We start from the raw sequence: 12,188 nt of genomic DNA on the forward strand, positions 1-12,188 counted from the left end.
GCTGTTCAGACTGAATGATAACCAAGTTGTGAGCTCGGTTACCGTTTTGGTTATGACGTCAGAAACAGTTTTTGGTTGGGGTCGCCAAAACGCATTCCTGATGTAGCTCTGGTCTTCGACCTAGTATTTAAACAGGTCTTCAGAATCAAAGCGAACTGTCTTAAATCTCATGTGTGTGTCCATTGAGAAAAAAATGCTAACAGAGTGAAACTCACTTGACTAAAACCAGACATCCTAACATTTCAGACCTTTTCACACTATCCGCCTCTGATTTATTTGAAAGCTACATGGTTTGAATAGGTGTTGATTTCGTAAAATTTCAACACGTTTCTTACAATGCTCTACAAGAAATCAGCTGCCGAGCAGGGCTAGTTTCGGCTTAGGTCAACAAGCGGATTGAAATATTCTGGTGCGAAAAAGTCAGTCAAACTAACAAGGGTCGACCTGCTCCGACATGTTTGTAACTGTACATGTAGGTATGAAAAGCTGTTAAAGATGTATAACATGTATAAACTATTTTGAGAAAGGATCCCCTTCAAATTAATATGGTTTAAACAAATTTTTAAACAATTCGTCCATGAATTGTTTTTTCAGACTTCTGAAGGTGGGTGTCCATTCACGAATGCAGAGGCCAGAGTTGCAGTTGGTGCCCGCTGTCTCCTTGCCAATAGTGACAATTTTTTGCAGTTTTCTCACTGAATAAATACTGTATTCAGCTGAAACTTTCATACGTGACTTGTATTGTACTTTTTTTAGTTTGTTGTTTGCCTATGTAATATAAATCACCATAATACAATGACTAAAAAAAAACAAAAAAAACTTTGACCCTACCATTAAGCATGCCCTTTAATTAAAACATCCAACAACAGCATGGTTCTGCCCCTTCAACAAGAACAAAGGTCAAGGTCCACTAACCATAGATGTGAATGACCTGCAGTACATGTATGATTTACTCAATCAATTATCATACTCACAGAGCCATGCCCTCTGTCACTTTGTGTAATATGCACTATACAGAAGACTAGTAGTAGTAGAAGTGTGATATTTATTTACCACTTTCATCTAAGGATCATCGGCATTCATGCAAAATTGAAAGTCTTGGCCTTTTCCCTATGCATGTGTGCAGAATCCAATTGTGTTGAATGTCAATTTTAATTGGTATCTTTCATCTGACTCTGGTTTGACCTACAATGTACACATCACAAGTGGTACGTTTGTGTAGTGTGCACATTTTATACCAAGCGACAGTAGGCTCTATAAATAGACCTTTATCACCGTGTGGTCATCTTGATTTTACCCCATTACAACTCATTGTAACCAAACTGAGGCTGGATGAAATTCTGGAGCCATGTGCAATGAATGTTAGCATTCATGGAAACAGGGAACACGACCAAGATAATGCCAGCATGATAAAGGTCTATACTGTCTGCTACTACTACATTTGTTTACTGAAAATAACAAAGTTCATATATGTACAATGTGAATTAAAGGATATATTATGTACTTTTTCCTTACAAAAAACACGATATCCACAGATTTACATTAAACTTACACAGTTTGAAGATTATGATAGTAGAAAGCTTCCCTTGAAATTTTACTTACTGAGGTGCTTTAGTTTTTGAGAAATGAGTAAAAGTAATCATTTTTGTCTCAGTTTTAGCATGTAAAAACGTATTAACCAGTTATGCTATGGTTTTGGTATAATATCATAACTGGTTAAGGGAATTTTACATGCTAAAATAATTTTGGTCTCATGAGACCAAAATTATTTTGTGACTTGTTTTATTCAGTTCTCAAAAACTACACAACCTTAGTTAGTAATATTTGAAGGGAAGCTTTCCACTATCATTGTCTTCAAACCCTGTAAGTTTAATGTAAATCTGTGAACATTTTGAAGAAGTACCCGAATCCTTTAAGATATCTACAATGTATTACAGCCAAAGTGTACAAACATATTTTGTTAATTGTAGTTGTATATTGAACTATGTTCTTCAGCCGCCAGTTTGTAAGCTGCAGTTGTTGGATACAAGTAACCTAGAATATCAAACAACGGTCAACGGGTCATGAATTGTTTCAAACATTTACACGTAAATGCATCGTGGTCCAAATTCTCATTCATAGGAAAATTTAATATAACTGTCCTGTGTTATATTTTAAAATCCTTGTTGTAAAAATTTGAAGTATTTGGCTTATAACCATCAACCATCTTTGTTCGTCTACATGAACAAAGTAATTTAAAGCCAGTGGACACTATTGGTAAATGTCAAAGACCAGTCTTCTCACTTGCTGTATCTCAACATTATATGCATTTAAAATAACAAACCTGTGAAAATTTGAGCTTGAGTGGTTGTCGGAGTTGCGAGATAACTATGAAAAAAAAAAACACCCTTGTCACATGAAGTTGTGTGCTTTCAGATGCTTGATTCGAGACCTCAAATTCTAAACTTGAGGTCTCGAAATCAAATTCAAGGAAAATTACTTCTTTCTCGAAAACTACTCCACTTCAGAGGGAGCTGTTTCTCACAATGTTTTATACTACCAACCTCTCCCCATTACTTGTTACCAAGTAAGGTTTTATGCTAATAATTATTTTGAGTAATTACCAATAGTGTCCACTGCCTTTAAAAATATCTTTTCATTAGGTTTCCTAAGATTTAATATTTTGTCGTGTTGGTGCAAAAATAAATCATTGTATCTGGATTTTGCAACAGCGTGCAAAAACATCTCCATCTCCATTGGTTAAGTCAGCAAAATACCTGCTGGATACATCAACGCTAACTTATGCACTGCGTGTGGAAATAGACTTACTATTTGGTGTTGCTTATATGTCCCTTGAATTTGGCTAGTGTTGCGCTATTCACAGCAGCCAAGGAGAGTGAGTTCATCATATCGCAGCCCATTAATTGCTGTTGTGTGTAAACATGGATTGTTTTTTTTAGGCGAGACATAGTTGTATGATGTTATTGTTTTGACACGATACATCTGTATGTTTTGAAATGCAATGTTCTTGCGCAAATGTGACGGTTCACTGTATTTACATGTATTTTTAGTATACAGTACTACGAGCAATGACCAGAATGGATTGTAATACACTTTATACATGCAAGTAGGCCTACATGTACATTCCTACAAGCATGGAGGTGCTACAAGTATCAGTTCAAACTGTTGGTACACAGTCAGACATGGAGGAAGAACAGAGCATGCATGGAGGCTTGCTTGATGGTCAGAGCAAGGGCAGTCCAGACTACATGTAAACTGTAGGCTGTATGTACTGTTCATGTACAGGTGCACTGTAAAGCCTTCACACACACTGTACATTATGTATGTACAGTACATCATATCAGATGTCAGCATTGGAAGCCGCGTAACTTCTATCTTCTATCAACTAGCCATATCATTTTTTTAAGTGGATTACATACATACATTACAAGCCACCAAACTAATGGAATTAAAATACATGCAAACCACCATGACAGGCAAATAAAACAAGGACAACACACAAGGACAACGTTGCAATGGTTACTCTATAGTAGTCGTCCAAGTCCACTCATGCCAGAGACTTACCTGCAAACTGTTGGAGAACGTGTAAATCCATACTGGCAAAAAGGTGTATCTTTTCAGTACATTACAACTAACTACACATGTACATGTAGCATCACATTATAATTCTAACAACAGCACTGAATCTCCACTGGCCTTTGGTGCACGTTCAGCCACGTTATGAGACACTCGGTACACTGTACATGTGGTTTGTGTTCAGGTGTCCCCTATCTGACTAGACCATGGTAATTTGAAAGACTTTACACACAGTGCAATTCATCAATCCCTTCATCATATTATTGGTGCATGTCTTCAATGACTCACTCAGAGCATAGTCCTTGCCCAAGAGTCCATGCTCAGAGTGTGTGTACAATGTACATGTACTAGGTGTACATTAAAATGTATAGAGCAATGCACTGTCAATTACTACATGTACATGTACGGTGTCAACATCAATGCACAGACTAGTCTAGCCTGGCAGTGGAAAACAGAAAAAAACCACCTAATTAACAAATCCAACTAGATTTGCTTTTATTGAAAGAAACAGACAAACCATGGGTTTACAGTTGAGATACACGAATCACAGATATTGTAAATTTAAATGCTCTAACTTTATATTCTTAAACAAAAGTTCTGCAATTTTTTCACAAACCATGAATTCATTGCATTAAGGCCATTGGACCCTTTCGGTACAGAAAAAAAAAATAGTTCACAGATTTACAAATAACTTACAGGGTTTACAGAAGGTAGTGGTGAAAGGCTTCCCTTGAAATATTATTCCATGAAATGCTTTACTTTTTGAGAAAACAGTAAAACAATATAAATTCTCGTTATTTCTCGTCATGACAAGGCGAAACGCGCGGATACACGGGTGAGTTTTCCCGTTATTTTCTCCAGACTCCGATGACCGATTGAGCCTAAATTTTCACAGGTTTGTTATTTGATATACAAAGTTGTGATGTATACACGAAGTGTGGGCCTTGGACAATAGTGTTTACCGAAAGGGTCCAATGGCTTTAATTACACAATGTATCTTTGATCTACATAATGTGTTGTTTGTTATCTTTGATCTATATTGTTTGTCTTGTGTTGATGTACGTGTATTATACATTGTATTACATTTAACTGTTGTCTTGTCCCATGGATCCTTTTCTTTTTATTCGCATGTTTGTTGGAATGTTTTATAAAAGCGAACATGCTAATTAAAACACTCCCCATACTTTATTTGTACCTATCATTGAATGAATATGAATGCCACAAAAACCCACAGCCAAATTATTTTGTAGTCCTGTTTTCACTATGAACAGAATCACCTAATAATTGGTGGAATCGTCACAGGTTGATTTGGCAATCAGTGTATAGACCGTATTGAATAACCCCTTTTTGCTATGAAAAGTCGCCATCTTGTAGGGCAAACCGTACGCGCGTCCAAACGCGTACATCATAGAAGCACGCAGCTCACAACATCCCAATTTGATTTCTACGGCACATGCACGCACACACGCACACACGCACGCACGCACATGCACAAACGCCATCTTGTAGATCAGATATTTGAGCCGTGTGACGTCATATTCAATACAGTCTATTCACTGAAATCTGCAGGAAGGAAGTGAATTTATTCAACTGAAGGAAAACTGATGATGTGTTACCCCTTTAACAATGGATTTATACAAAATTTATTGTCCCAATGGTAGGGATGAAAAAGTATCATGTAGGTCTATTACTTTACTAAATGTCGTTGGCTCAGGCTGTAAGGTCGTTAGTGCAGTTTGTATGGATTTTGAAAAATTGCTTTTTGCATATTTTGGAGCTCATGGTAAATGGAGTTAATTGATCAATGATCAAGAGTGGTCTCCAAAGTAATTATTGGCATTCACCTTCTAAGAAAAACATATTAATTTTACTTATGATTTTGATTCATGGTTTCATACATGCACCCATTTTCAACTTAAAGGCAGTGGACACAATTGGTAATTACTCAAAATAATTATTAGCATAAAACCTTTCTTGGTGACGAGAAATGGGGAGAGGTTGATGGTATAAAACATTGTGAGAAACGGCTCCCTCTGAAGTGCCATAGTTTTCGAGAAAGAAGTAATTTTCCACGAATTTGATTTCAAGACCTCAAGTTTAGAACTTGAGGTCTCGAAATCAACCATCTAAACGCACACAACTTCGTGTGACAAGGGTGTTTTTTCTTTCATTCTTATCTCGCAAGTTCGATGGCCGATTGAGCTCAAATTTTCACAGGTTTGTTTTTGTATGCATATGTTGAGAAACACCAACTGTGAAGGCTAGTCTTTGACAATTACCAATAGTGTACACTGCCTTTAATTACTTTTTATTAGTACGAGTATGAAATTGCAATTAACAACCTTAGTACTAAAGACAAATATAACCATAGAGCAAGGAGTCACGTATTCTCAACTTGCATCCCTAATGACATAGAGGCTCACGTCACTGCAGGTACCTGTATGGTCAATGCCATCTCAAATATGACACATGCGTACATGTAGTTTCTGATTCAATGACACATGATGACTTGTTCCGCACCTAATCCTTCTCCAAATTTCCATCATCAAATAATGTGCAATAACACCACACTATAGTGTATATGCACATACAGTCACCTTATTACTCAACTATTGCAACTCTGTATGAAATTTATCTTTTTGCATAAGGGAATTAAAGGGTAGCGACGAGTTCTTTAATGGACGTTTAAAACAGGCAGGGTCGTTGCCATGTGACAAAGACCTGAGCCAAAGGCGAAGGCTTTTATCACACGGCAACGACCCTGCAAGGTTCATAAATGCCCTTTTGGTTAAAAGGCGTATTAATAAAGTAGAAAACTCTGTAAAACTTATCCGTTTCCGACGCGCTTGTGCTCTATGCATACGACGTCCGTGTGTTGCATTGTTATGACTGAGTTGCCCAGTTTCCGGATCATATCCGTTAGTGCGCGTTGTAGTCTTGGTGCTAAACGTTCTCGTTTTCCTTTCACACACAGCACGGCCAACTCACCAACAGCGCCGCATCACTCGTAACAAGAAACATCTTGCACCAAGACAACCGGTTATAAACAGAGTCCAGCTGGTCATTATCAACCGTTTAAACACCCCCATGTGATGCGCTCTTCACCAATAGGAATAGCGAAAACTGTCTGAGGTATTTATGAATGTATTTTTACAAACCCTTGTAGCTTTTTACAAATTTAAAAACAAATAGTCTTTTCAACGGTCTTGTATTTTTTGGGTGGAGTAACAACCTGAAAAAATGAATAAATAAATTATAAACAAAATTAAAGTTTAGATAGAGTCAAGATGGATTCTTTTTCAGCTGCAAAAAAAGTGATCAGCTGCAGCCTGAGTACCATCAGACCATGGGCTGGTACGGAAACACTGAAAATCGACGCTGATTTGCTACCCAAAAGTGACTGCTTTGCATGCATGCTTATAGCAACTTTCCAGTTTGTAAGGTGTTTGTCAGGCACTTGGTACATGTATGCGCGCATAAAAATGCACTTATTTTGATGCAATCAATTTCAAATGATTGTTTTTGTTCGTGGTAACCATAAACTGCATACAAGATTGAAAAAGATTGAAAAAGAATGAGAGGGGGGTCAGTTGATTTGACTTTTTTTATTAGTCTTTCAATAGTTTGTTCTGCCTAGTCTGGAGAGACAGAAGAAATTAAATAAAAAAATTGTTATTTTAAAGTCACAATCGAGTTACGACCAAGCAGGTTATGATCAAGCAACGCATTCAGGGAAAGAGAGAAAAAATGGCGAGATCTTACACAACTGGGGAATGGGTTGGGATCAGGGGCTGATATCACCATGGAGGAAATCACGAAGAGCTCAGATTGATCTTAAGCTGGAAATCAGTTGCCATTGCTAAGCGAAGTGTGACGTCACACTCTGGGGATACTGACACCTCATTTCAAAGATGCATCCTAGCACTTTGTGAAATTGAGCCCAGGTTGGATGGTGATTTCTAGACCTGTCTTTTGCCTCTGTTGACCCAGGTTTGAATTCTACTTCCGAGTAGATTGGATCGGGTTTTCAGTCTCTACCTGATTACGTGGGTTTTCCTCCCACGGTCATACCATTACGAACAAAAGAATTTTTTTAAAGCAATGATAGACAAATAGTTGTCCAGTCTTTTTGTCTACTGTTGTATACAGGCCGAGGCACCTCTGTTCTTCAGTATATGGGGGTTAAATGTGAAAACAATTGCTTGATTTTGAAATGCTAATAGCACTGTTTGGGGTTTTAGGGTTGTTGTTTTTTGAATTGTTTGTTTTGGAAAGGCTGATTTTCATTGCATCCAAATGAAGTAGTTGTTGCTATAAAATGCATTTTGATTATGTTTTTAAGATGTTTATAAGTGGTACTACTTTCATGATTGTCAAGGGACTTTGCTTTTTATGTTCAATTTCATTGTTTTATGTTTTGTCTTGAGCGTAGAGGCTCATGCATTATCAAAGCATTATCATGTTTTATTATCAATAAGTAATGTATGACCTGGGCTGAATAAATAAAATGAATCAGAGTTATTCCATCCCACACACACATCTATAATGTACGACTATGTTAAAAGAAGGGTATTCACTTTTCAGTTGAAGAAAATGATTCGACATGATGATAAATGTATTCTACTGACACAATCAACACAGAGTCTAAGAACTAGTACCTCAGGGCATGATTCAGCCTGTCCATAGTGTACAACTTTTCTACCAACATTTGTACAAACCCCCATCATTTTAAAGCCTCTTCTGCAGATAAGAAATAGAACATCTTGGCATTTGCTAATGCCAAAGTTGAAAGCTTCGTGTTAGGAGGTCCGTGACAGATTCACTTTGAATACTATAACAAATTCAATATACATTAGTGAAAATACATCCACGGAGCACTACATTAGCCAGAATCTGGAGACTGGGAATATAAATTAATTGGATAACAAGTTCAAAAACGGGGAATCAAAAATGTTGAACCCCAACGCTTACAAATGTTGGCTTTTGATACAGGTGTCCCGAGCTTGAGTACATGTAGCTCAAAACTTTGCATGTTCGCCAATGTTTACCGTCAGACCAGAACAATTTCGTTTATAATTGACCATGGTGTTTTTTTTTTAGGTTTCACTAAAAAAAATCAAAACCGGTAGAATGCACCAGATTGCTCAGTACATTACATAGGTAGGTTTTTTAAAACCAAGATAAACACCAAGTAGAAAACATTCATAAGACATTGTTTCAATTCAGTGCTCTTTGGCCAAACATCCAAAACTTTAGGTCCAGAATGCCCCAAGGTGTTGTAAAAACCTGGGAGAACCCTGTCACTGTACATATTGTACAGTACTATATCAATTATATTTCATATTGGAAAATTTATGTTGGTCAAACATCATCAAGAGGCGGTTTAATTATTGGGGGAAAAATACAAAGTTTACTGCAGTTTGCACATTCTGTTCTTTTTGTTTTCTTTCATTTCATTCTTAAAGGGGGAGGGGGCCGTTGTAGACTTAAAGCTTGGTTAGCAGCTTATGTAGTCTGAGATTTGGAATCCCTACTGAATTCACAATCAATAGTCTGAGTCTTGAGAGATTGATACAATCCGAGTCCGTTGAGACAGTTCTTAGGCTGAGCCTGATGTACTGTTTATGTATGCAGAAGTTTTCTCATTGATACAATACAACCATCTGCAATGTACTTGAGCTAGACAGAGAGTGAGACTGTTTCTTGTTAGATGTCGTCTCTACAAAGGTAGGATAAAAATTATGTAAAATCCTGTGATATTTGAGCATAGATCAAAAACCTCTAAAGGCATTTCCCTCTCTAAATTGTACTTTATTCTCAAAATTGATTGTTTTTTTACTTCCTCTATGACAGCCATCGAGTAGAAATAATTTTTACTGAATCTTTGCAGATATTCTGTTATTCATTTCCTTTCCAAAGAATCACTATCTATGATGCAAATTATGCACTCCCTAATTATGTACATTAATATTTAATGTATTATATTGTACATTGTACAAGCTAGACAAATTTTTGAAAGGGGTAATAATTAGACAAATAATTTTTGTGATAGGTCATTGACACACTGTTCATGAGACTAATAAACACAGATGGACAAACCGTGTACAGTGTACATTCAATCAGTCCTCAGTTTATATTGCAGGTCCCAACTGTAGAGACAGGAAAATTATATTAGTTTGTGGGTTTCTGTGACAGGGTTCTGCCAACAGTGGTCGGTTCCAGGAAAACCTTGCCCGGTGTGGCGGTTTCAACTTTCCGCTGTGTTCAGTTTTCCGAATGACCAAATACGGTAGCATTACGTCATGCGATGCCTGCGCACAGCAAGCGAAAGTAGTCCATTTTTAGTGCCGTATTGAGTCATCCGTTGTCCCTCCGGTACATTTGTAGCTGTCATGGCGGCGTCCACGAGTCGAGTACAACTAGCGGAAACGCGTGGATCGTATGAGTTGGTTTTTTTGCAAGCAGAGTGTGACCTGCCTAAAGTTGTACCCATGAATACATGTAAAGATGGGGCAAGAGATTATGCGACTACACAGAAAAGAATCGTAATATAAACAATGTGGGGTCATTGCTGAGAGAACTACAGTACTCGCCAGGGTACTCGCGGCGGTATCTGACAAGTCACCCGGAAAACTGAACACTCTGGAAAGCTAAGACCGTTCAAACAACGTGCAGATATGTCCGACTACGTCACCCGGAAAACTGAAATAAGGCAGAAGAGTGAAACCGCCACACCGGCACTCAGGATTCCCCAACCACCACTGGAAGAGTTTCCTCTGCTTCCAACCACCACACATTTTCTAAGTTTTTTAAATTACACTTGCAACTGGGTATTTACCTGTAAAAATGGTATCCGAAGCCATAATTTTTAGTACATCTTTAATTTGAGTCTATTTATTACTACATGTATCATGTTACTGATCCATCTTGCATTAGTTTTATTTTTTTCTAATCAAATATGACATTGCAGACAGAAATATTTCAAGGGATGTTTAACTATCATCATCATTAGACCGTGTAAGTTTTGTGTAAATCTGTGATCTCAAAGAGTTGTTTTCTTACAAATTCTGTAATGGTCCTTACAGTATATCAAACAAATTGCAATAATTCAAATATCTTTAAGAGCTAATCTCTCAGCAAAAGTTGATGCTGTTCACATGCTTTAATGTCGTCTTGAGCATTGCAGGCCTTATTTATCACTAGAAGTCACAATGAATGAGTCAAAAAGCTGAGAAGATATGAAAAGTGCAGGTGACCGAGAGAGGACTCATCCACCAAGCGCTTACATTTTTTTATTTTGGTTTCACTGTGCAGTAGTTTACAACACTGTGTCTGAAATGGTGCTTCAAACATGTATAAGTTTAAAGTTGGACATTTAAATGCACCCACCTAAGTAAGCTCAATCCAAGTAGAAGATGACAATAAATACCTCCATGCCCTTGGTCATTAAATGTCCATAGTGGCCCATTGCACTATTCACAGTGCACTTACACGCACCTCAGTCAAAGTGCAAAAATTCTTGTTTACTACATGTAAGTTTCAAGCATTTTGGAAACTAATTGGGAGTAAACAAAAACAAAGTATTTGTGTATTCAGTTTCAAGAAAAAGACGTAAATATGTTTTCATACAACTTTTAATTTAATAAAAGATATGTGAATTCAACCTGAACATTTACAAAGCACAATACAGCAACAGAAGATGCAGCTTGAAGAATTGTGGTCAGCTGGTGGTCAGTCGTGTCAGTCAGTGTTAAACTTTGCATACACAGAGCAAATGACATTCATTATTACCTGTTTCTTTGAATCTTTCGCTGGCATAAACAAGTTTTCACTTCAACAATACAAACAATGGAATGCAAGCAACAATAGTGAACGACATGATGGTAATTTAAATATATGTGAATTAGGATTAGGTCTGTGTGTGTTGTAGGTTTAGCCAAAACGACTCCCAAGTAAAAAATCTCATATGTCATTGTACTGATCTCTGTGTGATTTATTTATTGACAATATTTTAACAATATCATTGACATTGGGATCAATGAATATTTTGAATTGACAGAAAATATACACCTTTCTTCTTAATAATATTAATAATCTAAGTCAAAGCTGGGTACTTGGATACTTCTTTGTCTCTCTCATCAATGTTTTAAGAACAAGAACTATACAACATTTTGGACATTGTTCTACTTACGATCCATTGCTGCCAAATCCTGACTAATGTGCCCTAGCGAAGACAACCCGTCTGCAGCTGGCGATCTACTGTAGGTCGAGTTGGGATCAGCGTGCATAAACTGACAATCATTCCCGTAAAAACACGTCTTTTTTGCTGCCCAATAACGACACAAAGCTGGCTTTTTCGTCCCTGCAGAACCACTATGCATGGTTAATGGGATTCGTGGCCACCTCTTCTAGCTAAATTTTGGGACGATTCCTCGTGAATTTGGTGAAAAATCACGTACGAGGACTCCATATGCGAGTCCTAAATACTACCTTTTGCGTTCCATGTTTTATTTGGGTCCAATATCAATAGCTGTCAATCATTTGATGTTAATGCCTTCTTCAAACCCTTGCTCAACAAAGGCAAAACTATGATTACCCAAATAAAATGTATA

At 37.3% G+C, this 12,188-nt stretch overlaps 1 protein-coding gene across 2 annotated transcripts in view; it reads right to left on the reverse strand.

Moving 5' to 3' along the window:
- LOC139936137 (PAN2-PAN3 deadenylation complex subunit pan3-like) overlaps positions 1-12,094 on the reverse strand; it is a 50,014-nt gene extending 37,920 nt beyond the window's left edge. Inside the window, exon 1 of one of the 2 annotated variants that reach the window (XM_071930872.1) lies at positions 11,768-12,094. In XM_071930872.1, coding sequence (XP_071786973.1) covers positions 11,768-11,957 — 190 coding nt within the window. In that variant the 5' untranslated portion in view covers positions 11,958-12,094. Of the gene's footprint in view, positions 1-3,564; positions 3,889-11,767 lie in introns of those variants that run through there. The other variant, XM_071930873.1, reaches the window with a different exon arrangement.
- Between the last annotated feature and the right edge of the window lie 94 nt (positions 12,095-12,188).

This window comes from Asterias amurensis, chromosome 4 (genome assembly GCF_032118995.1).
Source record: "Asterias amurensis chromosome 4, ASM3211899v1".
Taxonomy (NCBI): Eukaryota; Metazoa; Echinodermata; class Asteroidea; order Forcipulatida; family Asteriidae; genus Asterias; species Asterias amurensis.